The sequence below is a fragment of the Festucalex cinctus genome, chromosome 9 (genome assembly GCF_051991245.1).
Source record: "Festucalex cinctus isolate MCC-2025b chromosome 9, RoL_Fcin_1.0, whole genome shotgun sequence".
NCBI lineage: Eukaryota > Metazoa > Chordata > Actinopteri > Syngnathiformes > Syngnathidae > Festucalex > Festucalex cinctus.
The window spans coordinates 23611835-23639727 of record NC_135419.1 but is presented as its reverse complement, the minus strand read 5'-3'; the positions used below and the strand labels follow the sequence as shown (position 1 = coordinate 23639727).

Below are 27893 nucleotides of genomic sequence, written 5' to 3'. Positions count from 1 at the left end.
ATATGTGTTACTTGATAGGTGGACAAATCATTTTGGGCAATTATTTGATTATTTTTATAATTAAGTTATTATGATGTGATTTATTATGTGATTGTCTAACACATAGGAACCGTACCATTATTTTGGTCAATCGTGAGCTGATTTTGGCAGTTGCCCAATTACAAATGCACAGGTGAAAATGCATTGTGATGCTGAGAGCTTGTTTCATTGGCATACAATAGCAGCATTAAACAGGAACACGGAAGGCTTACCCAGATATTTGATGGTGAATCCCCTGGGCGGGTTGAGGGACCTCCGCATCCATCCCTCCCTCAGTACCTCCAGGTGGTCCTCCTTCCCCTGTATAAGCAGCACATGCTCGTCTATCCATCCCAGGAAGAAAGTCTCGGACACAGCCTCGGTAATCCGTTGATTCCATACGTGATGCTGAGTGTTTTCCGCTTTGAAATCGGCAAATATCTCATAGCCGGTGTGGTGTCTCGGCAGCTCGTCGCTCTCTGACACTCCGGCCGCCCCCACCGCCTCCCCAGCCCTAACCCTTGACAGCACGATGGCCAGGGAGTGCGGAGCGATCTGCAGGAAAGACTCCATGGTCGCCTAGCTGGCTGCCCAATTAAACGTTATCATTGTATTTACCTGTCTCCTGCTGCATCAAGCTGGATGGGCAACAAGAAGTCCATGTTAGCTAGCGGCAGCAGTGCTGTATAGTACCTGCAAGTCAATCGCCATCAAGCTAGCAGCCGTTACCTCCCTGCAGCCTCACGCCAAAACCATTCCTACACGTTCTCCGCCCTCGCCTTTAGACGGTTTTTTCATCACCATTTAGTGGGTCGATCATTGACCCCAGACTCACATGGAGCGCAATCCACCAGAATCACGAAATGTCATTCGTGATTTTCCATATAAAAACCACGTCGTTACCTTTCAATCCAGCTAGCTGGGTGCTAGCATTTAATGAATTCACCCAGGCAACAGATGCGGCGACCCCCCCGCCTTTTCTCGTCGCCTGGCAGCATCAGGTTCGGTGGGACGCCGGCTCCTTTTTAGTTACCATTTGCGATGCAGGTGACAAGCCTTCGCCGAGTGAAGGTTTGAAGTCCTTGTGGTGGCTGGAACGAGCCGTGGTTGGGCGAGGACACGGCTGAGGTGCGGATCCGCCTCATCCAGGTACCGACAGGCATTGGTAAAGGAGGGGTTGCGTCAAGAGGATGTTGACCAGAAATAGCCTTTTTTTTCCCCCCTCGGATACATTTTTCAAATTAAGACGGTAAGGCAACTACAATACAGTAAAGGTTTAGTATTTACTAGGCATTTCATTGATTTTACATTCTAAAAAACGGATTGGTCAAATTAACAAAAAATAAATAAAAAGTTATAATTTGACCAGTCTAGCTGGTAGTTATGTGTCCGACAAATCCTTTGGTTAAACAACCCTCTCGAATAGTTGTCAAAAATATGGTCCGCGGGCCGGATCCGGCCCGCGAGACGACTTTGTAAAGTAAAAAGAGAAGAATTGCGCTTGCCTTGGCTGCTCGCCTGGGGGGTGGGCTTGCTGGTGGCGTCTGGGGACCGACTCACCAGTTCCAAATGACTGGGACTAGCCACAATCTACACACGGACATTCAAGATGAACTGAGCGAGCAGTGTCTGGGATAGTATGGGATGGATAACGATAAAAATTAATGACTATTCTAAATAATGTATATGATTGATGCGTTATAGTAATGGGTCGATGGGGACGGGTCTCGAATAAGCTTCGGCTTCTACCCGTCAGCCCTTCTTTCGGACGTCAATGTTGCAAATGATGTGATGTGATTGATGTAAACTGTGATGTGTCCGAAAGGAAAAAAAAAAATGAATAAACAAAAAAATAAAAATAAAAAATTGTCGGACCAATTAATCAGCCAGTCACAATCAAATATATCAATTTGTAATTTCACAAGCAGTCCTCAGGTGAGTACTGTAAATTGTACAAGGAATCGCCCTGAAAGTAATTATTTTGCGCACAACTTAAAGTTATGGTTAAAAAAAAAAAAAAAAAAACTTTTAAAATCATAGACCAACATAAACGTGTTAAATACAACACAGATTCAATTACTGGGAATACAAATACATATGACAGGGATTAACATAACTTCATTAACTGTGCCACACAATGTATTCTGGGAAATATATATATGCAAAACAGGTATTTAACACGTCTGGAACTCAAAGGGAAAGTGTTGCCGCGTTTCACTTGCATTCATGTTATTTATTTTTTTAAACAATCGATTACAGTTGAGCTCCATAATTTAGGGCTGGCCGAAAAAGAACAAAAGAAAACTGCGTATAATTGACAATTGTTTTTAAGTTATATACCATTATTTTACCGATTCTGCCCACTTAGTAATATATTTTCCTCCATGTGGCCCCTTAACTAATATGAGTTTGACACCCCTGCTCTAGAACGGTAGGTGTTTTCAGCCTATATTGGTGATTGGGCCAACCGATACAAATTGGTCATTCTGACCAAGCTAATGGTTAATCTGTGTTAGAGGTTGCCATTTATTCAGGAATCCCGCGGGTCACGGGATTCCCGCAGGATAGGAGTGAATTTTACCTTCAATCACGGGATTGAGACAGGACAGGGTTAAAAATTTAACTGGAGCAGGATTAAGGGGTAGATGTCATGGACTTCTGACTTCCGGGTTTCACACCTCACAGTCGTTTCCGGCCCCTGATGGCCGCGTTCCAACACTCAACACAGCGGAGATATGATCGGCAAGCTCTGGATAAGCCTGATAACATCCTGCTGATTGGAATCAGCTGCGTTGGCGCAGGGAGAACTCAAGACTCTGGCCCTCGAGGACAGAGTTTGGACACTATTGGTTCTCAACCGGTCCCCGAGCACCCCTATCCAGCCTGTTTTCCATGTGTCCCTTGCGAGCCCCGACTTCCTAAAATGATAGCAGCTAGTGTGATACTTGCTGGAGTACGTGCAATAACAGTCATAGGTTGCATTTCATTTCACGTAACCTTGAATCTTTCCACATAACTCTTGAAGCCCTACCCAATTAGCTTCTGTTGGACATATTCATCCATGCCAAATGGAAAGTTTGAAAAATCAAAAGTAGAAGCCGCTCCAAAAATGCCAGCTGTTGACTCGTTTTAAAAAAAATAAAATACAAAACAGTATAATAGCCAGGGGAGACAAATACACACACACACAAAAAAACAAAAAAAAAAATACAAAAACATGAGTACATGGCTCAGTTATTACATTTTTTTTTTTTTTTTTTTAACCAGGCCAATAAATTTAAAATAGACTGGTCAGTACACCAATTATGAAATAAGTTATGGTACTGGCCAAGCGTTATATGTTCAATATTTGCATTTTATTACATTGATCAGTTACATTATGGGCCTATTACATAAAAAAGGCAAATTTACTACAGGGGCTGTTACATTATTGGCTGCTACATGCCTTGATAAATTAATTTGCTGAACTAGTGTCTGCTTTGGAGACCTAGATTAATTTATGCCTCACTTACACAGCTTTACTGAGGATACTTTTCAGGTTCTCAATAGGATTGAGGTCAGGGGATGATGGTGGCCACACCATGACTTTTTCATCTTTTTTTTTTCCTCATATAGAAGCCGCATCTTCAGTTGTATTTTCTGCTTTATGCATTAACATTATGGTCTAAACCAGGGGTCTCCAAGTTCGGTTCTCGAGAGCCCCTATCCAGCCTGTTTTCCATGTTTCTCTCCACAAACACCTGATTCATGATCAGGTGTCATTATCAAGCTTCTGCAAAGCTTGCTGATGAGCTGATCATTAGATTCAGCTGTGCTGAAGGACAGAGACATGGAAAACAGGCTTGGTAGGGGCTCTCGAGGACCGAACTTGGAGACCCCTGGTTTAAACCAGTGGTTCTAAACCGCGATCCTCAAATACACAGTCCCCGAGTACCCCTATCCAACCTGTTCTCCGCATCTTTCACAGGTGTTTCAAACAAACAATCAGCAAGCTCTGCATGAAGCCTGATAATGATCCTCAGCAGTGTTCGCTGAGGGACACATGGAAAATAGGAGGTACTCGGGGACCGGTTAAGAACCAATGTGTCCAAACTCTGTCCTCCAGAGCCAGAGTCCTGGAGGTTTTGGATGTTTCCCTGCTCCAACGCAGCTGATTATGCAGAGCTTGCTGATCATATATCAGCTGTGTTAAAGGGAAACATCTAAAATCTGCAAGTCTCTGGCCCTTGAGCACCGAGTAATGCCCAATCCTGGTCTAAACTATAGAATGTGATAGCCAGCCAGTGCAGTGGGGGTGCATAACATCAAAATGCTTAAATGAAACAAGTTCAGGGGAAAATGTTCATAATTTTATTGAGAGGACACTTGGTGTAATAGAATCAGCCCGGCACAGAAACGTGTCGCACAAGTTATTGATTGCACTGTCCCTTGTGTGCCACCTTCACATTCTTCATCTTTCGTCTGTTTGTGATTTAAAAAAAAAAATAATTAAAAAATTAGGTCAATGTATCAGAGTGCTTGTGGTCGCGTATGAGAGACAGATACATACCTATTGTCCTGGCAGAGACCACACTCAGTGGAGTAGGTACGTCCATCAGTGCCGCATACTGGATCGTACTCCTTGGTGCAAAACTCCGTTGGATAACTCTCACAGACAGCAGGCTAGACAAAGACAAACGAAGGTTTTTTTTGTTGTTGTTTTTTTTAAATACGTAAACATTCCACTAGGTTCTCTGGCATTTGGTTTATGTATTAGACAATTCCAGGCTAACATTTAATGGGTTTGTAATCCAGTGCTTTTGAGCCTAAGGAACTTCATGTAAATTTAAGTTATTTGTTAAAAATGGTAAAAGTCAGGTCGGCTCATTTCCTCACAAATGGAGTATAGACATACTTATGCAAGTCACATTTGCCACCCTCAGTCTTGATAAAATATTACCTTTCATGTAATTACACATCAAAAACTAGGGGGGGGGGGGGGGGGGGGTCAACTTTTTGCCAATAAACAGAAATGTTATGTAGATTTTTTTTTTTTTCCTCAACTCAACTTTATAAAGCGCTTTAAGAACAGCACTGTATACAAAGTGCTGGAGATAAACAGTTTTGAGGTAAACAAGAATAAATCAAACATTTTTAAGTTCGAATACAGTTTGTTTTTTTATACAAGTAAATACATTTTACATCTAAACTTTTACTTGTGCTTCCGACTTTGTGCCCCTGGGTTGCGCGTTCGCAACCTGGACCGGAACCAAACTGATACGCAAAAATCACATCCCGCCTCTTCCGTGGCATATACCCCATTTAATATTCCCCAGGGGGCATCCAAGTACCATCAGCAGCAGGGTCTTGCTGAGCCAGGCAGGAACTTTGAGGGGGCGGGTTGCAATGGCCACGGCTGATTGGTCAAATTTTGGGGTGTTCTTACATCAGCTGGGCTCAATCAAACTCATTAGAATTAATTACCGAGACCTCTAAGACGCTGTGTAAACTATTCTAAATTCCCCGCTGAACTTTTACAACCAAGAACTCCCTTTACCCAGAACTCAAAGTTCCTGGGCTTGATGGTGGAAAAACGCCTAATGACGAGTGTTGTTCCGATACTGGTATCGGCAGACTGCATAAAAACAGTGGTATCGGTATCTACTCACAAGTAACATGCCGATACCATTAACTCCAACGCTAATAGAGAATTTTGGATGCAGCATCTTGTGACTTGCTCGTGCATAACATTCACTGATATATGACATGTTGACTGCATGCCGATCTAAGATATCCTATTGGCCCTTGAATGCTCTGAACCAATGGCAGGACAGCTTTTTCATGTTGAGGAAAAAAAAATCTTAAGTATCGGTATCGGCCGATACTGCAAAGTTGAGTATCGGTATCGGGAGCCAAAAAAAAAACGGTATCGGAACAACACTAATGACTACAACTTTGGAGAGATTCCCTTTCAAATTATGATTCATTTATAAAAAAAATAAAAATAAAAAGTAACACTTGTTTTACTTTAATTTTTGGAAAAACTGTTTACCAAACATGAGCTTCCTCTGCATTAAACCCGTTTCCACTATACGTTAGGCCCGTTACATACATGAGGACTTTCAAAATCTTGAGATTAGGTGCTTTTTCACCTCAGGAACTTTTGAAGAACTTTTCAGTACAGTAAAATTAATTAAAAATAATTTCAGTAAAATTCAAGTACTCTCTCAGCAGCAGGGTCTTGCTGAGCCAGGCAGGAACTTTGAGGGGGCGGGCTGCAATGGCCACGGCTGATTGGTCAAATTCTGGGGCGTTGTTTTTACATCAGTTGGGCTAAATCAAACTCATTTGAATTAATTACCGCAAACTCGAAGACGCTGTGGAAACAATTCTAAATTCCCTGCTGAACTTTTACAACTAAGAACTCCCTTTACCCATAACTCCTGGGCTTGTTGGTGGAAAAACACCTACAGTTTCCAGAGGTGTAGAATCCGTTTCCAGAAGGCCCTGCCACAGTGCGGCTTTAGCCACAGGTGCTTCTCAACTGGCAGATAAATGATCTCGTTATCTGCGGGTTGAGTATCGTAGCACCTGCAGCGAAACCCATTGATGAGAGGGTTTACTTTCTCGACCTGAATTCTTCTTCACCTCTAGTTTGTTTGTGACAGACTTCACACATGAATCTGATAAATAAAATCTGGCATGATCAGTTTTGTTCATATAGCCTGTGTGCAGTGTAGCTCCCTCTTCTTTGTCTTAACTTACTGAGCTTGGACACCCCCCCCCCCAAAACAAAACAAAAAAAAAGTGGCAGTGTCTTGCTTCTCACCAAACATACTGGTGTTTTTAAATTGGTCTTCTAAATATACGATAACTGGCCATAGTTTGAATATCATGAACACTAAGCGCTATCAAAAACACTCATTACAGTGTTTAGTTAAGTGTTTTTAAGTTTGCATTGGTACATATTTACATTATTGGCACATGGGGCATTTCGAATGGTATCAAATTGTCATGGCCCATAAGTGGTTTACTTTTCTTTTTTTTTAACACAGCTTTTGTAATTGATATTTTTAGCATATGAAATTGGCTCTGTTGTGTTGTATCGAATAATTTACTTAAGGAATGGCGGGGGGGCACATTTCCCTTTACCTCCACGAGTCTATGTTGACCACGTGAATCACTTTCTGCAGACAGAAGGCCCACTTGCAGGGTACACAGACAAACAGAAAAACAACATGTTAATAAAACTGTGCTGGAGATACAGTACATTTCCTTGCATAAATATTCTAAGCAAATGACTACAAATAAACCAAACATTTGTACAATACGTCAATTAAAAAAAGTGAGTATGGTCATAGCAACTAATTTACTTACCAGAAAGCAGCAGGATAAAACAGCGCAGCACAACCAACTTCATTTCTGCTAGAGTGTGTTTGCCTTCCGTGTGTCTGATGTGTAACAGGTGTGTCACTTCCCACTTAAATAAGTAGCTTGCAGCTGTCCCTGATTGGTTGTATTGCAGAGGCACACATGAGCATACGTCTGATTATTTAAAAAAAATATAAAAAAAATAGGAAAACAAATATTTAAGTACGTTAGAGCACTAATTTGTGTGGACTATTTGGGGGTATGTGATTAAAATAGAAAAGACAATTGCATTACATTGTCTAAACATTGCATAAAATCTATTTCAGTGTGTATTAATATGATGAAAACGTTTGCTTTGAGGATTAACAATCGTTATCGTAGTCGATCCATTTTCTTAACAGTGAACATGAAATGTAAAACTGTTTTTTTGTTTTGTTTTTTGGCACACATTGCATGATAAGAAATTAATTGGCAGCATAATTGACCATATTTTAGTGGTAATGTAATGAAAATCGCATTGTTTTATGGCAGGGGTGTCCGAACTTTTTCATTTGAGGGCCACATACAGAAAATCAAAAGGACGCAAGGGCCACATAATGTTATGAAGAGAAATTGTGTTTAGTCCTAAAAATTGTACAAATAATTTATTTGTGCTTTTGCATATTTAGAAAAATGCTACAGTACAGAAACAAATTTCTTTGTAATATGGCAGTAGGGTTATTATAGTTTTGGAAATTTTCATTTTAGTTTGTTTTTATTAATTTTCAGGGTGGTCTGTTAGTTTTTATTAATTTAGTTCTTTGAAAAATGATTAGTTTGAGTTTAGTTTGTTAGTTTCAGCATTAAGTTTATTTATTTTTTTATTTTTTTATTTATTTTTTTTAATGTGTATTACTTGTGCGCAATATTTAAAAAACACCATGGGGGCAATGTCATCTGAAGGTGCTTTTCTATTGGCTGCTGCTAGATGACATCACATCTGTGTGACATACTTTCAAACGTCATTAATCCAGGTGGAGGAGTGGAACCGTCACTTGCCTTCGGTGCCGGTTGGCGTGGGTTCACTCCTCTGCTTGGGAGACCCATGTGGCCCACATGAAGCAAGCTTGTGTGAGTGATTTAAAAAAAAAAAAAAAAAAGTTTGGAAAAAAAAACGTTATTAATCCAGTTTATATCAAAAATAAATTTACAAAAAAAACAAACAAAAAATTACATTCAAAATCATCTCCAAAGGCTCATTCATTAAATTAATTACCAAAGACTAAAATGAAGGATGTTTGCTGTAATGATAGTTTTAGTTTTGTAAACATAAAATGTAGTTTCAGGTAGTTTTCATTTTTTAAAAAGCAGTTTCGTTTTTATTTTATTTTGGTAACTATTGTTTTTTGAATTTTTTGTTTTTTCATTAGTTTTAGTTGACTAAAATGACCTTTAATGGCATCAGTTTTTCAATTCCCCCCCCCCAAAACAGCGTTTAACCATTTAGTTTTTCTGGGCGGCACGGTTAATGACTGGTTAGCACGTCTGCCTCCCAGTACAGAGGACTTGGGTTCGAATCCAGGCTCCAGCCTTCCTGGGTGGAGTTTGCATGTTCTCGCCGTGCCTGCGTGGTCTTCCCTGGGTACTCCGGTAGCCTCCCACATTCCAAAGACATGCATGGCAGGTTAATTGGGTGCTGCGAATCGTCCCTAGGTGTGCTTGTGTGTGGATGGTTGTCCGGCTCTGTGTGCCCTGCAATTGGCTGGCAATCAGTTCAGGGTGTACCCCGCCTATTGTCCATTGCCAGCTGGGATAGGCTCCCGCAGCCCTTGTGAGGAGCAAGCGGTTCAGAAAATGGTTGGATTTATTTTTTTTTCTTGGCTTTGGATAACCACGCAAATGACGCAATGCACTACAGGGAGCTGGATTGCTTCTGTTTGTCCGCAGCAAAATGCACGTGCCGTCGCAGACATGTCTTGATTGGTTTATTAGGTCATGCGGGCGTGGTTTACGGCATACCAAATGGAAAGTTTGGGGGGAAAGCTGCTCCAAAAATGCCACCTGCTGACTCGACTTTTTTTTATTGAACAGTACAAAACCGTACAACTGGGGGGGAGCGGAAGAAAAATACATGGGAAAAGAAACTTCTACAAAAGTATATTACATCAGTTATTGCATCTTTAAAGATTTTTATCAGGCCAATAAATGTAATAATCAGCTGGATGTCATTACACCAATTAAGAATCAAGTCATGTTACTGACCAAAAGTTACATTATAGGTTCAACATTTGTATTATGTTACTGGCCTGTTACATTATGGGCCTACACATTAAAAAAAAAAATTACTATATGGCCTGTTACATTATTGGCTTCTACATGCCTTGATATCTTAATTTGCTCAACTAGTCAGCTTTGGAGACCTAGATTAGTTTATGCCTTACACAGATTTATTTAGGATACTTTTCAGGTTCTCAATAAGGTTGAAGTCAGGGGACGATGGCAGCCACACCATGACTTTTTCATCTTTTTTTGTAATATAGCAGCCACATCTTCAGTTGTATTTTCTGCTTTGAGGGTTTATGCATTGTTCTTAATCCTATATGAAATTCAAATTACGGTCTAAATCAGTGGTTCTCAACCGCAAACCTCGAGTATCCCTAGCCAGCCTGTTTTCCGCATCTCTCACAGGTGTTTCAAACAATCAGTAAGCTCTGTGTGAAGCCCGATAACGATCCTCAGCAGTGGTCGCTGAGGGACACATGGAAAACAGGCTGGGTAGGGGTACTCAAGGACCAGTTGAGAACCAATGTGTCCAAACTGTCATCAATGTTCTGCATGTTTCACTATTCCAACACAGCTGATTCCAATGACCAGGATCATTATCCGGTGATTACTCCGGCCCTCGAGTACTGAGTAATGCCCAACCATGGTCTAAACCATACAATGTGGTAGCACAACATCAAAATGCTTAAATGAAATTTCAGGGGAAAAATGTTCATAATTTTATTGGACACACTTTGGGCAATAGAATCATCAGCCCGGCACAGCAACATGTCGCACAAGTTACTGATTGCACCGTCCCTTGTGTGCCACCTTCACATTCTTCATCTTTCGTCTGTTAAGAGATTTACAAAAATAAAAAAAATAAAAAAAAATAAAAAATAAAAAAAATAATAAAAAAAAAACTAGGTCAAGATATCAGAGTGCCCTGTGCTTGCGTATGACAGATACATGCCTATTTTCCTGGCAGAGAACACACTCAGTGAAGTAGGTACGTCCATCAGTGCCGCACACTGGATCATGCTCCCTGGTGCAAAATTCCGTTGGATATCTCTCACAGGCAGGCTAGACAGATGTACAGCAAGATTTTTTTTGTATATTTAATTAAAAAAAAAAATCCTACTAGGTTCTCTGGCATTTAGTTTATGCATAAGAGAATTCCATACATGCAGGCTAATATTTGCTTGTAATCTAGTGCTTTTGATCAAGCCACTTAATGTTTTTTTTTTTAATTTAAGTCATTTGTTAAAACGGTATCTCTGGATGTCTTGATCTTGAAGGATGAGTATTGACATACTATACACGTCACTTTTCACCCTCATTCTTTATCAAATTAACCTTCTGCAAAATATTACCTTTCATGCAATTACACAAAAACTACAGGGCAAAAAATAAATGCAAATCACTAAACATACGTTTGTGTTACGCTCCGTCCTCGAGAGCCCCTATCCAGCCTGTTTTCCATGTTTCTCGCAACTAACACACCTGATTCATAATCCGGATCGTTATCAGGCTTCTGCAAAGCTTGCTGATTAGCTGATCATTAGATTCAGAAGGAGGGGGACATGGAAAACAGGCTGGATAGGGGCTCTCGAGGACCAAACTTGGCCGCTCCTGTATTAAAGACATTCAGGCAGCTTGTTATGCCTCAGTCACCGTTTTAAGCCAACTTTAAACTAGAGCAAGTATTAGCCAACATGGTAGTTTGGGGCAACTTGTCTCAGTCATTTTGGGGTTTGTTGTCAGTTGTCACATATGCAAAGACTGGGACAATGGGAAAAAAATAAAATAAAAATGCACCTCTGGCAACTCGGCTTATGTATGCCAGAATTGGTCTTCCGATGATAAGTCTGAAGAGTGAGAAAATTACTTTACCAGGTTTTGTTTCATTGTTTAACAAAATTGATGTTCCAGTTGTTGGAACTACAGTATGCTCACATCACTGCTTTAAGTTTCATGATTAACCATCCATTGCTTTATTTTTAGAAATTCAATTTAATCTCGAATTTCCAGTATAAGAGAAGCAAAACAGGCATTTGAGGCCGAGCGCTATGACCTATATGCCAGCCGTTCCTAAGGACTTCATTCTATTTTATGAAAAAGTTTGCTCAATGACTACAGTAAATTTCAATAGGTCAATGATAAACAATTTATCTGGATGGGAAAGCTAGCAAACAAAACACAGGAGGACAAGGATAATTTTGTCCTCGTTTTATTAGTTATAAAATCCAATGTGACATCTTACCCTAGATAGTGTGGCAACATAACCATTGGTGGGGCGACATGTCACATGTTCACTCCCTCTATATTTGATGTCTTATAACTCTGCACTGACCAAGTACAAAAATATAATGAACACAAAGTAAATAAGGGATACAACTAGCCCTAGTCTCCCCTAACCGTTTACCAAATATGAGTTGGGTTGAGCGAAGTATTTCCCCCTTACCTCCACGGGTCTATATTGACTACGTGAATCGCTTTCTGCAGACAGAACACCCACTTGAAGGGTACCCAGACAAACAGAAAAACATGTTAAAAACTGTGCTGAGATACAGTACATTTCCTTGCATAACTATTTGAAGAAAATAACTACAAATAAACCAAATATTTGAAATACTTTAATAAAAAAAAAAAGTCAGTACGTTCATGGCAACTAATTTACTTACCAGAAAGCAGCAGGATAAAACAGAGCAGCACAACCAACTTCATCTCTTCTAGTGTGTTTGCCTTCTCTGTGTCTGATGTGTAACAGGTGTGTCACTTCCCACTTAAATAAGTAGCTTGCAGCTGTCCCTGATTGGCACACATGAGCAGACGCCTGATTATTACACACACACACACACACACACACACCAAAAAATAAAAAATAAAAAATAAAAAAAAACCTAGGAAAACAAATATTTAACATTAGCCCACTATTTTTTGTGAACTATTTACGGGATTTGGAGTTAAAATAGAAAAGACAATTGCATAATCACATTGAATCTATTTCAGTGTACTTCAATTTAAGATGATGAAAACATACGCTTTGAGGATTAACATACTTGAAAATCCATCCATCCATTTTCTTAACCGTTAATGTAAAACAGATTTTTTATTTTATTTTATTTTATTTTTATTTTTATTTGAGGGAGGGGGCATGCTAGTGAAATGTGCACACATTGCATGATATAAATTAATTGGCAGCATAATTGAGGATATTTTAAAGGTAATTTAATGAAAATCGCATTGTTTTATGGTATCAATCATTTGTAATACATATTACATTTGATTGATCTTTTCTTCTAGAATGCAGCATTAAGAACGTGTCACTCCAATCAATTTACATTTTCTCCACCCTCCACAACAAATACATCCCAAGTTAGTACCGCCAAAATAGGACTGTAGTGCAGACACTGCACGCTCTTTGGTCTGGTCTAGTTTTTAATATGCCTCATTAGGGACCTTTTTTTCTCCGGTCTGGGATTCTTGAGTAAATAACCTGTGCCAGTAGGTGGAGCCATTGGAGTGCATAATGCTTTGCAAGCCATTCGTTGTTGTTGTTGTTGCTGTTGTTGTTGTTGTGATTGTTGTTGTTATTTAATTTTAAAAAGAAAACTTCGCATTTATGTTATTTGATTTTTTAACGCTTTTTTTAAATAGTGGGAAATATTCCTCGAAACAATGTCTATTTGATGTACCATTAACCAATTCCTTTTTGTACGTAGCTATAATCATTCGTTATATGGAGTGTTTTGCGTATTAGTTGACAAGGCTCCAAACAACTCATTTTACTTTTTGAAATACTTCCATTTTGATTCAAACAAGATTAATAACCAATTTCCAATATCTATGTAAAAATACCTCTATGTAAAAATGTGTAAAATGATAGTTTGCAAAAAAATTATATTAGTATAATATTTTTTTTTATCAGTACCGACGAATGAATTGCTCTTCAAACACAGAGCAAATAAAAAATATTTCGAAATATTGTTTACTCTGTGGGAAAGAACGCCATTGTTTCCGATAGCACTTGAATGCGTCATGGGCTATCAAACCGAAGCAAATCGTCTCAAACGGAAACTGGAGAGAAGGGGTAGAGAAGACAAGATGGCGGATTGAGTGGGTTGAGCTGTGGACAAACGGTTGCGACCCTTGAGTTCGTCCGATAGATACAAAGGACTGAAATGTTCGGATAGGAAAAAAACATATCGTCCGAAACACAACTGTATTTTTGGTTGTTTTTTTTACCCTCATTGTGGAGTTTTTTTCTTTTCTTCCCAACGACGGTCCTCGCGACAGCGCTAGCATTGACGCTAGGCTTTACTAGCTGCTTCTTCGAGATAGCTGTGACTGGCTGCTCGTACAAGGCCGTGCAATCTTTCGGAGTAGCATCGAATTAGACCTTGTGACTACCACGTCATACAGTATTTCCGAAAGGATTTCGTATTTTAACGAAGCTCTTTTGTGAATGGTAGCATATGTTTTTTTTTTTTCTTTTAATTTGCGCATTAGCTAGTTGTCATTTTAGCTACCGTTCGTTCACATTCACCAACATCAACGGGATCAGGATTACATTTATGTTTCGACGACCATTTAGTTAAAACATAAAAACGAATTTCCTTAAGTAAATCGAGCGCCAGTCGTCATTTGGTGGATATGGCGAGCAGCAGTGGCTCTAAAGCCGAATTTATTGTCGGTGGGAAATACAAGCTTGTCCGGAAAATTGGATCGGGGTCTTTCGGCGACATATATTTGGCCATCAACGTCACAAATGGAGAGGTAATAGTCATAATTATTGTGTACGTACACTGTTTGCCAACGTAGCATTGAAGGTTGACAACGTCAGTTAATTTTAAACATTTGCTCAATGATCTACTGCTGTATCCTCGCGACTCATGAACTCGTGTATGGTTTACTGTAGCTAGAGGTAGAGAAATAGCTGTCAGCAAAGGTAACCTTTATTGTAAAGTTGAGAATAAAACTGCCACCTGTTCCGTGTGCCATTTTTAGGAGGTAGCGGTAAAATTGGAGTCACAGAAAGCCAGGCATCCCCAGTTGTTATACGAAAGTAAGCTGTACAAGATCCTACAAGGTGGTGTCGGGATTCCACACATACGGTAAGGAAATTCTTGTTAGCTTGTGATGCCCTCGTAAATTTAACAATATTTATTTATTAGTCGTCGCCCTCGTAAATTCTCAATTTGTATACATAGTGTAGTTTACCGATCATAATATTTTTGGTACAAGGCCTGCCCGTCTGCCTAACAAATGCTAGTGTACTCCATTAAAGATGATTTCACAATCCCCGCTTGGTAATGACCGTCATTTTTTCGTTTCGGGTGTTTCGAGTAGTTGTAGCGGTGGGTCGTGGTCGTGTCATTCAAGTGTACGCGGAGAGTATGTTGTTGTTTTTTTCGCGAATAACAGCTGTTCGGGGCGATGAAAGCTGCTATGTGTGGAAATGGCCGCTCCTCTTTTGTTGTGCTCGCTCTCAACATGTCTCCCTCTTCGGTTAGAAAATGGCGGCGGAACACAGTAGGGACAGCAACCTGAACATATCGTCTGTTAAAATGCGTCATTATGGTCCGGATTACATCTTGAAATACACTGTTTTTATTTATATATATATATATTTTATAATGGACGCCAAGAGTGACATAAACAGCTTCATTCACATGTCGCAGTTAATCGTCTTGGGGGTATTCAAAGTTGATAGACTCCAACGTAAGAGCCAGCCATTTTCTGTCGCTTACCTGTGTAAAATCAGCTGGAACCTAATATTTGATAGATACACATGGATGCAATTTTCTAGAGTTGGTAGCATTGGATAATAGACTTTCCAGTGCAGAATCAATACATGCTAGCTAAGTAACAATGCATTGGAATGTAAAAGAGAAACTCATGGAAGAAATATATATTTGTTTACATATACAAATAGAATATATACAAAGTTTGTCTGGCTTGTTTCTTAATTGAAAATTTAAGTCGATCAGTTATACAGATTACTGATAGGACAACTAATGTGTAGGAGTATGATGATATCTATCGCGATAAATTGTGATACTTTGTCTCCCGATCGATTTATCGATCTGCCTATGCCAAGTATCTATTTGTAGTCAGTATACAGCCTGCATAAAGGTTCCATTGTTCATTACTTACTGAGCAATTACTTGGGGGGCATCTCATAAGAGTGGCGGGGAAATTTTCAGTCTTCAGGGGAATGGTACAAAAAGAAACTATTTTCTCAGAAACTGATGTCTTGATCAGTTTTATCGTGGACTTATTACCTGTCCAATATATCGATAATCGTGGTATCGTCACATCGTGAGATAATCATTATTGTGAGCCTTGTATCGCATATAGTATCGTATCGTGAGGTACCCAGAGGTTCCCACCCCTACTAATATGTCAAATATGGAGCAAGAATTAAAAGTCATATCCCTGTCTTTATCATGTTTGTATTTAGTTCTAATTTGAAACCTTTCATATCTGAAGGAATGACAGTTGTAAAATACAATGTCATGACCTTATACAGATTTGGCACTGAACTACTGGGAGAAGTTGGAGAAAGCAAGTAATTTGGGAAAACTTGTTCGAAATCAGGCCTTTCCAGACAGGGATAAAAATCCAACATTTCTTCAGGTGTACATTTTGCCAACTTTGTTTTGAATTAAAGTAACAAATTGAATGTTTTAAATAGTAATTTTTTTTAGCACTAATGAGACTACTGCAACTAGATATTAAAACATATTAGATTACGAGTTAGTTACTCAAAATAGTAGCCATTGTTGAGTAGTGCGGTAGTAACATGTTACTGACATTACTGGGGGCCAAACGAGCAATTTGGGCATCTGCAATTTGTGTAATATGTTACATGGATGTGAAATCAGCCCGTATTGCAGATGTGTCCTTTGAAATGTAGATCATGCAACACGTTCACTACTGACGATTACTTGTATCTTGTCACAGTTCCAAGCTTGCTGACTCAACTCTATACGGGTAACCATTGCAGGTCACTCATTGGCTATGCAGATTGCTATTACTGTATCATTGTAACTGAAAATGTCAAAAATGAACATATTGAGCCTTAGCTGCGGACGCGTCAGGGTTGTAGTCCATTTTCTCCACTTTGCTGCACTAATCCATTTTATTGATGCCCTCAGTCTCCTCCAGAATTAATTCCCCCCCCAACCCTGTTGTCCTCCATTGTTGTTCATCATGTCACGTTTTGACTTTTGTGTTATGTTTTTGTTTTTCTTCCACAATTTCAAGTATTAAAGGGATCGTTCGTATTTTTTTTTTTTTTTTTTTTACATGAATCTCAATTTCATCCTCACCTCCAGTGTGTGCGATCAGCACTGACTTACCCCTGACAGCGTACTGTGACACGAGTTCTGGTCCGGTGTTGGACGAGAGGAAAATAGGCCAGCAAGCTGGCTGGGGAACACGGAAATAAAAGTGTTTTTCTTCTAAAAACCATTTGTGCTCAAAAGAGTGATACATTTGCATCACTAGGGGTGTGAATTGCCTAGTACCTGACGATTCGATTCGTATCACGATTCACAGGTCACGATTCGATTCGATACCGATTAATCCCGATACGAATGGTCACGATTCGATACCGATTAATCCGGATACGAATTTATAAGTCGATTGTTGCGATTTTTTTCCATTCAAATTTAGAAAATACTATCAGTAAATTTGTACATGTACACTGTAAGATTTGTATGAATATATTTATCTAAAACTTGAGGCTTATAACCGTGAGCCACTGTACACAAACAGTTTGCAATCTGTTTCACATTTGAACAGCATTAAAATAAAAATATTAAGGCTTAATGTGCCGTTCATATAACATTCTTCCATGCTCAAGGTGTGAATCCTAAAAAAAAAAAAAAAAAAAAAATCGATTCGAGAATCGCGCGATGTAGTATCGCGATATATCGCCGAATCGATTTTTTTTAAACACCCCTATGCATCACAATACTTTTTTTTTTTTAAATGTATTTATTTATTTATTTTTTCCTGAAAAAAGTCAGACGCCATTACCGCCAGCCACTACTTTTCTGTTCGTTCGTATCATTGCGCGTCGCCCTGTAGACGGCTAATTGTCGCACTGCAGCCAGCTAGCTGATCCTTCCGCCTTCGAAAAGACAAACAACTTGTGGCGGAAGGATCAGCTAGCTGTCTGCAGTGCGTCTATAGTAGTATATGTAGAACAGTGCATTGTAGCACTTTTATTTTGAAATTGTTACCGGAAGCATCTCATCGGGGCTTATAGCGAGCTATACCGCAGTGTTAGCCGTCATATGTAACCTTAAACTGGACGCTAGTTTGTTCGCCTTTTCAGCCGCGTTAGGTTGATTAATGATGAACGAATCAAGTCATTTGAATGGCTCTTTAATGTAAACGATGGAAACCGAGCCTTTATTGACAGCGTTCAACGACAACGACAAGCCGCCCCCCGCCACCTCTTTCCCGCTCCGAGCATTCGCTTTCGGAGGGAGCGTCGTCTTAGCACATTACCGTCAATCAAACAATTAACTTGTAAGTGGCTCGTTAAGGTCTGAAACACGCAAAAAAAAAAAAAAAAACTGCTTGCTGCGCGTGTCATGCATGGCAGAAGTGAAGAACACAACTACGGTGACATGATCGGCCGGCGTACAACAGCAACACCAGTGCGGTGAGCAGGGGGAGAGAAAAAGCTCGCCACCAAGTAGAAGTGAGTAACTACAGAGTAGATTTGATAAATGACAGCTAGACAGTCAAAACGCTCGCTGGTGCAGTGTACACACGTGCTGGCCAATGTATGTAGTGTTGTACATGCACATTTATATTTTACTGTGTTCTATAAAATCATGAAACCTTACTGAATGTTATTTTTTAAGACTATTCCATATGTCAAAATGAAACGAAGAACGGCACAACCTGTCAAGCATCACTAGTCCTACAGAAGTGTGAAAGTGGACAGGGAGATTTTTCATGACTCACCCACAGCTAAAGGGATGACCTGCTGCTTAGTTGTTTAAAAGCATGGTACTAAATAAATAGTCAAAAAGAAGTTCGAATTTTTATTGATATTTTTTACTAATTAGTTACACAAACATTATCAATAAACCATGCAAAACTTTATTGTTGATGAAAATACACCTCGAGTCTGATGTACAGTGTTCCCCCGTTTTCTGCTGGGGTTAGGTTCCAAAAAATACTCAAAATTCGTGAAGTTGTTAGCTTTATGTTTTAAATTTATTATACGTGTTTTAAGGGTCTAAAACCCCACACCACACAGTTTATACACTTTTCTCGAGGCATTTACATATTCTCAAATTCTCTCTTGTTTAGACATTCTCAATGTTCAAACTTTCATAAATGTTATAAAATAGGTATATTACTATGGAAACAAAAAAAATCTTCAAAACAGCAAAGCCATGAAAAGTGAAAAGCACCACCTAGCCCTTGAGGCATGAAAAAAAAATACCCCACTTACGGTATTTTTACAAAAATTGTAAACACGTTTCGCAATGAAAAAGGATATGCTTAATAACTCCCCGGTACATGCTCCAAAAAATCCCAAACTTGACATGTCTGTTTCTAGTCAAGGCCTGAAGGTATCTCTATGACAACATTCGGTTATATATGCAGCGCCACCTATCCCTTGAGGCATAAAAAAAAAAATACCCCACTTACGGTATTTTTACAAAAATTGTAGACTCATTCTAAGTGTGATAACTAAGTAATTTATGAATATTCTTTTACTTTCCACCACTCAAAATGTTCACTGGCATCAGACCGATCCAAACATACGTACTTTTTTATTTTGTTTTATTTATTTCTGATAGCCTCTATGGACAATAACAGCAACATTGTGCAATGAGTACAAGCGATGATGTGTGTATATATATACTTTTACGCAAAATACAAATCAGGGCAACTCATTCCCTAAAAATAAAAATGTACACTGATTTTTGCAGATCTTAACATTCACCAAAACCCATTGAGCTTGACACACTCATCACACCTGGCAAAAGAAAAATCCACATGTAAAATTTTATTATGCCATTCTCAAAGAAACTCTGCTCCCAATGTGCCAGTACCCCAATGTGCAAGTACCCCAACGTGGCCCGGGCTGCGAGGGCCCTTTATAGCTTCTTGCAGCTCTAGTTGTGATTATTATTTTTTCCATAATCGAGCAGCCCTACTACAGGGCGACGCACAGTGATACGAACGAACAGAAAAGTAGTGGCTGGCGGTAATGGCGTCTGACTTTTTTCAGAAATAAATTTAAAAAAAAAGTATTGTGATGCAAATGTATCACTCTTTTGAACACAAATTGTTTTTAGAAGAAAACACTTTTATTTCTGTGACCCCAGCCAGCTTGCTGGACTATTTTCCTCTTGTCCAACACCGGACCAGAACTCGTGTCACAGAACGCTGTCAGGGGTAAATCAGTGCTGATCGCACACACTGGAGGTGAGGATGAAATTGAGATTCATGTTAAAAAATCCGAACGATCCCTTTAAGGAAAACTAGCCGAGCTGGCAATGTGCTGTACAAAATTTGTGTAACAGTTCATAGCACAACATTATTGATATGAATATACAACACTGTTTTCACACACAGAAGCAATGTTGATAGACTGCCTGTCTTTTTTTTTTTTTCCTGTTTCATGATTTCACTGAGAAATAACATCAGCAGGTCAACTTTACTTTATTTGTTTATTTTTTTGCATTTTGACAATTTGTCAATTAAGGTGAAGTCAGCCAAGGAATCTTGTAACTAATGATAAATGGGGCAGTTGCTGTGCAGTGTTTTGTCATTGATCATGTGTTTTGATGACATCAGCAGATATGGCTAGTGTTCTGGTTTGGCCATATTTTGTTATGGGTATTTGCCATTAGTGGTGCAACAAATCATAAAAGTCACGGTTCGGCTCGGATCATGGATTTGAATCACGGATCGGGTCGTTTTTCGGATCAGCAAAAAGAAAGAAAAAAAAAAAGATAAATAGTACTTTGTCTTCATTTATTTTGTAACACACCCATTAAATTAAATAAAAATCAATTGAAAATGTTTCATATAAATGTTTAGGATTTAGGTCCACAACTTTAAGTGCAATATGACACAAATACATTCTTCTTTTTACATGGTCCATATGTAAAATAAGGTATTAATAGCTTAAAGTTTTGTTCCTAAAATCTAAATGGCTATGTTTGACATTTTGGGTTGAATGTCTTCTTTTTTTAGTTTTATTTCATTTTTTTATTTTTTATTATTATTATTATTAAATGGGCAAAAGTTTTATAAAATAAATGAAGACAGTTATATTTATCTTTTTTGTTTAATAATGAAAAGACCTCAAAGTGCAATTAAGGCACATTCCCTTCCTTTAAACACGGAGAGTGAATTACAAAGTCAGTGTTGCCTCGAGGATTTTTTTCAGCAGCGGGGGCTGGCCAACTTTGGGTTATGAAGAATTGGTAGGTTTTTGTTTTTTTTGTTTTTTTTTGTTTGTTTTTTGTTTCTTTTGTTTTTTATCACATCGTGCCCGGAGTGGCATGGCCTGACAGAAATTAATTTGTCAAGGGGGTAGGGTTGCGTGTGTCTGCAGGGCTCTACACCTAACTTTTACACTAACTTTTTCAGTTGGTCGCAACATTTTAATATGGGAGGTAATATGGTGATGGACTATAACTGTAAGAGAGAGCCAGCATCCTGCATATATAGTATGACAACAGATGCAGCTGCGATTTCCGAAGTTGTCCTGCACATGATATAGTCACAAATTTAGCTTTGATTTGAGTACAAGCGTGTAAAAACTGAGTATTAAGCCAATACAGGGCTCTACACTAACTTTTGTACTGGTAGCAGTGGTGCTACCAGCTTTGCATTTGGTCGCACCACACAGATTTGGTCGCAACTCGCAGCCTTTTTTGGGGGTAGATACAGCATTGACCGTATTTGCTGATGTGTAGTTGTCTCAATTTGCATAGCATAATTTCAGATGACGTAAAGATTGACAGCAACTCAACATATAGCTGCAAAATATATTTTACGGTAACAAGATTTTTCTGCAATAAACAGGTCAATTATTTTATATTACTTTAACAGAAGACATTGGAAAAAAGGCTTTGCTTTTATGTGAACATTTATTTTATTTATTTATTTTATCTTATTGCGAGGCCTCCAAGCCCTCTTTCCCTTGGGGAAACCAAATCTTAACAGACTGCCTACCATCATGATCAGTCCAATCTGGCCCTTCAACACTACTTTGGATTAGGTCGTCCGATGAAGTGTTTCCCAACTAGGAGTATGTGAGCACATTGCAGGGAGTTTTATGGGAATTCTGGTATCTAAATGAAAATTAAACTGCTATATTATGACTGACTATTTCTTGTTCAATGTTTTAATGCCTGTTTGAAGGGGTCTATTGTAAAGGTGCTCCTATTTTTGGTGGTAAATATAAAGAATTAAACGGCGGTTTTATCTTTTATTTTGATCCATTGACATACCAGCAACCAGAAAGGAGGATGAAAGCCTAGTAGATGATTCGGTATTGTAAACAGAAGTGACTCGATAGACCAAGGGTGTCCACACTACGGCCCGTAGGGCCATTTGCGGCCCGCTGTCCATTTTTTTTAGTGGCCCGCGCCATGCTAAAAATGGCATTTGACTCAGTTCAAATAAAATAAAAACAAAAATGTTTGGAGATGGTCAAAGTAAGAAGGGAGGGTGTCGAAACACACAAGTGCTATTAAAGTTTTTTTTAGTTAACTAAAACTAACGAAAAAACTACAATTCAAAACAATTTTGTAAACAAAATAAAATAAAAACGAAAATGCTTTAAAAAAAAAAAAAGAAAACTAACAAACTACATTTTGTTAACAAAACTAACTAAAATAAAACTATAATTATAGCAAAAATTTCCTTCGTTTTAGTCTTTGGTAATTAATTTAATGCATGAGCCTTTGGGGATGATTTTAAATGTGATTTTTAGTAGATTTATTTTGATATAAACCAGAATAATGACGTTGCGCCCATGGTGTTTTTAAAATATTGCGCACAAGTAATACACAAAAAAAAAAACTAAACTAAACTAAAACTAAGCATTTATATTTATTAAAGAACTAAAACTAACAGAACCACCTTGAAAACTAATTAAAACTAACTAAATTTAAAAAAACAAAACTCAAAACAAAATAAAAAAATAAAATGAAAAATTCCAAAACTATAATAACCATACTACATATTACAAATAAATTGGTTTATATTAGGGGTGGGAATCTCTGACATGAGGCCGATTTGATATGTATCTCGATACACAAGTTGCGATTCGATTGAAAAACGATTATCTTTCAGAACAGAATGGTTCGATTAAGTTTGGGAACGATACAATTTTCGATTCGATACGATTAATTTCAATATTCAAAACTTATAGTGACATTTGTTGCTTATAAACATTAATCTTAAAACACCACAAATTTTTACAGTATCTACAAATGTGTTAAAAAAGAACAACAACAATGTCTTCTATATTTTTATATTTTGAATCAATTATTTAAAGACAGCAACAAAGGGCTGGGCGATATGATTGAAAAATGTATCAGTTTAAATATTTATTAGTTGTTATTGACAGTTATAATTGTTTTTTGTTTTGTTTTTATTCAAAATAAGGATCAGGAAAACAAAAGGCTGATAATTCAATTTGAAATATAAATATTTAACCTTTAAAAAGACACCAACACAATTAAACAGAATATGTCCACATTGTGAAGTATTTCAGAAACATAAATTTAAGACATGAAATAAACCTACCGTCCGGCCAAAAGAAATATGAAGCCACCTTATGGAACAATAAATCTATCAAACACATTTTAACAACTTAATATATCCAAAAATATTTCCAAAAGTGCCCTAACCTTTTTATCAACAATTTTTGTTATTAACAATTTTTGTTTTTCTTTGCCATCACATTCATTTTTGGTTAATGTATGACATCTTTTTTGTTTTTTTTTAATATAAGACGCGATGATGACCACGGAATCACGACTGTTTGTTTTGTTTTTTTGGGCTGTCGTTCATTTTGAGTTTGATGACGTAATTGCGGGCACGTCTCAGTTCCCTGCGGCTCATGCTAGTTGTGTACATTGACAGGGAGCCACAAACTGAGAAATGAGATACTTGCAGTGTGCTTTTAGCATAGCTGGTGTGTTGGCTGTGGGACATACCTGTGTCGTTTGAATCCATGCATTGGATCGTCACGGGAGTTTTGGCTCGCGCGCAGTACCAACGCCGGCCTGGGACATACAAGTGCACCGAGAGGACTCGATAGCCATGGGAAATACCGAGATGTACGGCTTCTGCTAACTGTCTCCATTTGCATGTTGTCACTCGTTGTGCGCGACTGTGCGTGTGCCGTGTCGCGTGCACGGCGTTGACGGTAGGCGGCCTCCCCCTCCCCCCAAAAAAAGGTGCGTAACGTCTTTGCATTATGTTTACAACATCCGGGGAATGAAGCGTCTCTGAGCGCTACTTTGCTAGCTCTCTGTAAACACGGAAGTAGTTCGAATAGTGATGCTACTGAAATGTAAACACAACAAGTAGAGCACGGTGCAGAACTCTTGCTATTGTTATGAAAACCATAAAGCCTCACTCGCAACCGATTCACAGCAACGCGATATCCGGTCCACAGCTTTACAAGCAATGTATCTAAGGATTCCCGGCGGATTTTGTATCGGTTGACAAGTCTGCTACCGATACGGCCGTTTAGCTCCCCATGCCGACCGATGGTTCGGTCGAATCGTTTTTTTGTCCCACCCCTAGTTTATATACTGTAGCATTTTTCTAAATATGCAAAAACACAAATAAATTATTTGTACAATTTTTAGGACTGAACTCAATTTCTCTTCAAAACATTATGTGGCCATTGCATCCTTCCGAGTTTCTGTATGTGGCCCTCAAATGAAAAAGTTTGGACACCCCTGAGATAGACCATTGGTTGTAATCAAGTTAAAAAAAAAAAAAAAAAAGTGATTTCACATCCAGCATTCTTAATGTATGTCAGCTTTTATAGATTGATAGAAAGCCTACATTGTTTAGATATTTGCAGTTATAAACGGTAAATGCACTGATGGACTTTTTTTCTATCTGAGTTTGAAATGTCCGATAGTATTTTAATGCAGATGCAGTTCGGCTCGCTGAACGCTGTCAATGTTTATTTCCTCTTAGTGTCTAGTATTTGCTAACGCCGGAGACTTGTGGTGGATCATACAATGACAGACTAATTAACTCTTATCATCCTTAATTGGTAATTAATACAATTTTGAAGTGGCGTTGTGTTGATGTGTGGAAGTCGACCGTCGCGTGAGGACGAGTCAAGCTGGCTGCCTTGAGCTGCGACGCATGCGACATTGGTGCATGGGTCATTTTCAAATTACAAATAAAGGAATTGCATCGTCGTCATTGTATTACTTAGGTGGCTTTTATTTTGAAATTGGCCTCGGCAGCGCGTTTCGCGGACTATGTACAACGAAAACGGTGGTGCTTTATGCATACGGCTCATGGCTCAAAAATGAGTGGTTGCACCACTCATTAAAACATGCACTCGTGTCATGTGACTGGATTAATTTTTTACCAGCACAGGCCGTACAGCTGTCTACATTTGCGGGTGAATTGGTTGCAGTATCGAGCCCTGCAATAAACTTTTACCCGCTAGCATAACGGCAGCGTTCATGAGGCATCACTAAATTTACTTGCTTTGTTAATAAGGATGGGTACCAAAGATGATACTTTTTGTACTATGGATTTTGTTTTTTTGTTTTTTTGTTTTTTTTATTATACACTTATTGCTTTTATTTAAAATTAACTGAATTGAGTTTTTTGTTTTGTTTTTTTACGAACAGGTCAGTACTGTGTTGTCAAAAGAGTACCCTTTGTTAAATTACTTGCTTTTATTGAGTTCTATCCTTTTATACAAGAGGAAGGCCAAAGAAGAGATGGGAAGATAATTTATATCAGGATTTGCTGCATTTCAAAGTGAAGCCAGAGGATGCTCAAAATAATAAGTTCTTGGAGAGTAAAGACAAAGGAAGCCGACTCTATAGTCTAGCAGGAAAATGTGTAAGAAAAGAAGATCCCTTTATCTCCAAATAGGTCCAAATAAGATAACATTACAAATGACGTTCCAAAGTTAAAACCAGACGCTGACGGCTTGGCATGGTTCCCTGTTTTTTTTGTTTTTGTTTTTTTTGTTTCTTGTCCCCCCCCCCCATCCAAGATGCTTGGCGCTGGTACAAACATACAGTATAACAAGAAAGCCATCTCAAACACCTCAGAAATAACTGCTCATGTTTCTTTCCAGTTAAGAACATTACGAGCAACAATTAAAAGCAATAGAAATCGGAAAGAGCTTGTGTACCTAAAGTTGGAAATAATTTGCAGTATTTGAAAAATACTCAGTACTCAATACTTACAGTTATTAAAATACTAATTATCAATATACAAAAGTTGAGTTGGTAAACCCGTTTCAGCCATTGTACAAGTAAAAAAAATAAAAATACAAACTTAACTTGGGAATTTTATCTTATTTAGGTGGTATGGCCAAGAGAAGGACTACAATGTCCTAGTCATGGACCTACTTGGCCCCAGCCTCGAAGACCTGTTCAACTTCTGCTCTCGACGCTTCACCATGAAGACGGTCCTTATGCTTGCAGACCAGGTAGCCGATGCCCGCATAATGACATTCAGTACTCACAAAAAGTTGATGGTAGTCAGTCCGCTTTCAGGTGAAATTTCAGGATGACCCTAAAATGCAATCAATGCAAATGCAATTTTGTAGGTAAACTTAAATTTGACCCCAAACATTTGGCATAAACATTGCCAACTGTTCAGCATATCTTAAGGTTGTGTACAACTTGTTCTCTAATAGGGATCCAAAGGGCAAGTCACAGCAATGATTATCTCAATATCCCGAACTTTTTGTAGGTAGTATATGTGCAGTCTTCAAGGCAATGACTTTTTTTTTTTTTTTTTTTTTTCCCCTTTTAACTCATTCACTGCCAGTCATTATAGAAAATTTTTACATTTCCAATACTCACGTGATATTCCATTCAATAATTATATATAAACCGAATCTACCAAATAACATAATAGACTCCCTACTTTTTGTCCCGTCCCGTTCTTTTATAATTGACAGCAGAAAAATGTTGGTTTGCCAAAATACAGCCATTTCTCCCATGGACTCTGAAACTGTGTTTATTTCCTATAAAATGGGGCAATGATGTCATCTACCGGTGGTTGGGCATCAGTAAAGTTGTTTCCAAGTTTGATATTTACAGTGGAGCATGCTCAGATTCGCCCCCATTTAGCACCGCTCTAAAAAATACAATTGACAAGTATACTTGTCAAAGGCAGTGAATGAGTTAAGAAGGCATAGTTTCACATAGAGTACATGAAACGAACATTTCGGTGACCGGGCCACCATCGGATTTTGCATTTGATTGCATGGTTGTTTATTCAGCTTGTACTAGTGAGTGAGTAAAAGTGTCTGAAAGAATAAACTGTAGTAACCATAAATACCAGTAATCAAAATATGCTGTTATTGAGAATAAAGTGTAATGACTCAGTGCCCTTTTTTGTTTTAGATGATCAGCAGAATTGAATATGTACACACAAAAAACTTCATCCACAGAGATATCAAACCAGACAACTTTCTCATGGGCATCGGCCGGCATTGTAACAAGGTAAGATGTGCAATATCATTTCATTGTAAAGATCTCAATTTTAAGGAGCATGTCAGCATTACGTTCCAAATATTCAGATATTTAAATGTATCTTTTAACCCAAGTGCCCTGAGGGAAAGACATTTTTAGTTGTCTTAAGGGTGGTCCAGTGACACATTTTGTCCCCAAAAGAGGTTATGTTTGCATATGACATTAACATGACCATAGCAGCCATGTATACTTTCAATCTGTGTAGGGAAATCTAAATTCTTTTTGGAAAACTTCAAAATTTTGCACATAAAATGGCTGAAACGAGGAATTTCCTCATACTATTTTAATAATATACAGAAAGCTTTGCGTTCTGTTGTGCAAAAGGCCATTTACATTGTTCCTCAGGCTGTAAGTGTTAGATTTAGTCATTTTTCTTGGTTGCAAGTTGGTCATATCAAGTCTTGTCAATGAAATTGTTGTTGAGGGTTTCGTGTGCCTCCTGATGCTGCTTCACCCGTAGGTGATTGAGGTGACAGAGTCAAAGCACATTGAGCACCTTGAAGGTAGAAAAGCACT

General features: G+C 38.5%; 3 protein-coding genes and 1 long non-coding RNA gene across 8 annotated transcripts in view; 1 reads left to right on the top strand and 3 right to left on the bottom strand.

Moving 5' to 3' along the window:
• The window catches only part of LOC144025670 (storkhead-box protein 2-like), a 70131-nt gene extending 68924 nt beyond the window's left edge, over positions 1–1207 (bottom strand). Inside the window, exon 1 of the mRNA XM_077531939.1 lies at positions 252–1207. Coding sequence (XP_077388065.1) covers positions 252–591 — 340 coding nt within the window. The 5' untranslated portion in view covers positions 592–1207. The remainder of the gene's footprint in view (positions 1–251) is intronic.
• Positions 1208–4354: 3147 nt separating this feature from the next.
• LOC144025673 (ovomucoid-like) lies at positions 4355–7528 on the bottom strand. Its single transcript, XM_077531949.1, has 4 exons — positions 7375–7528; positions 7150–7202; positions 4568–4680; positions 4355–4479 (listed from the first exon to the last, which is right to left on the bottom strand). Exons 1-4 carry the CDS (start codon positions 7415–7417, stop codon positions 4428–4430), a joined length of 261 nt encoding a protein of 86 aa, XP_077388075.1. The 5' UTR covers positions 7418–7528; the 3' UTR covers positions 4355–4427.
• A 2808-nt stretch (positions 7529–10336) lies between these two features.
• On the bottom strand, positions 10337–12436 carry LOC144025674 (uncharacterized). Its single transcript, XR_013284937.1, has 3 exons — positions 12294–12436; positions 10583–10692; positions 10337–10462 (listed from the first exon to the last, which is right to left on the bottom strand). It is a non-coding gene; the product is annotated as an uncharacterized LOC144025674 (long non-coding RNA).
• Positions 12437–13672: 1236 nt separating this feature from the next.
• Positions 13673–27893, top strand: part of csnk1a1 (casein kinase 1, alpha 1) — a 39084-nt gene continuing 24863 nt past the window's right edge. For 2 of the 5 annotated variants that reach the window (XM_077531946.1, XM_077531945.1), the window contains exons 1-4: positions 13673–14388; positions 14620–14726; positions 26197–26323; positions 27249–27347. In XM_077531946.1, coding sequence (XP_077388072.1) covers positions 14266–14388; positions 14620–14726; positions 26197–26323; positions 27249–27347 — 456 coding nt within the window. In that variant the 5' untranslated portion in view covers positions 13673–14265. Of the gene's footprint in view, positions 14389–14454; positions 14537–14619; positions 14727–26196; positions 26324–27248; positions 27348–27893 lie in introns of those variants that run through there. The other 3 variants (XM_077531944.1, XM_077531947.1, XM_077531948.1) reach the window with 3 other exon arrangements.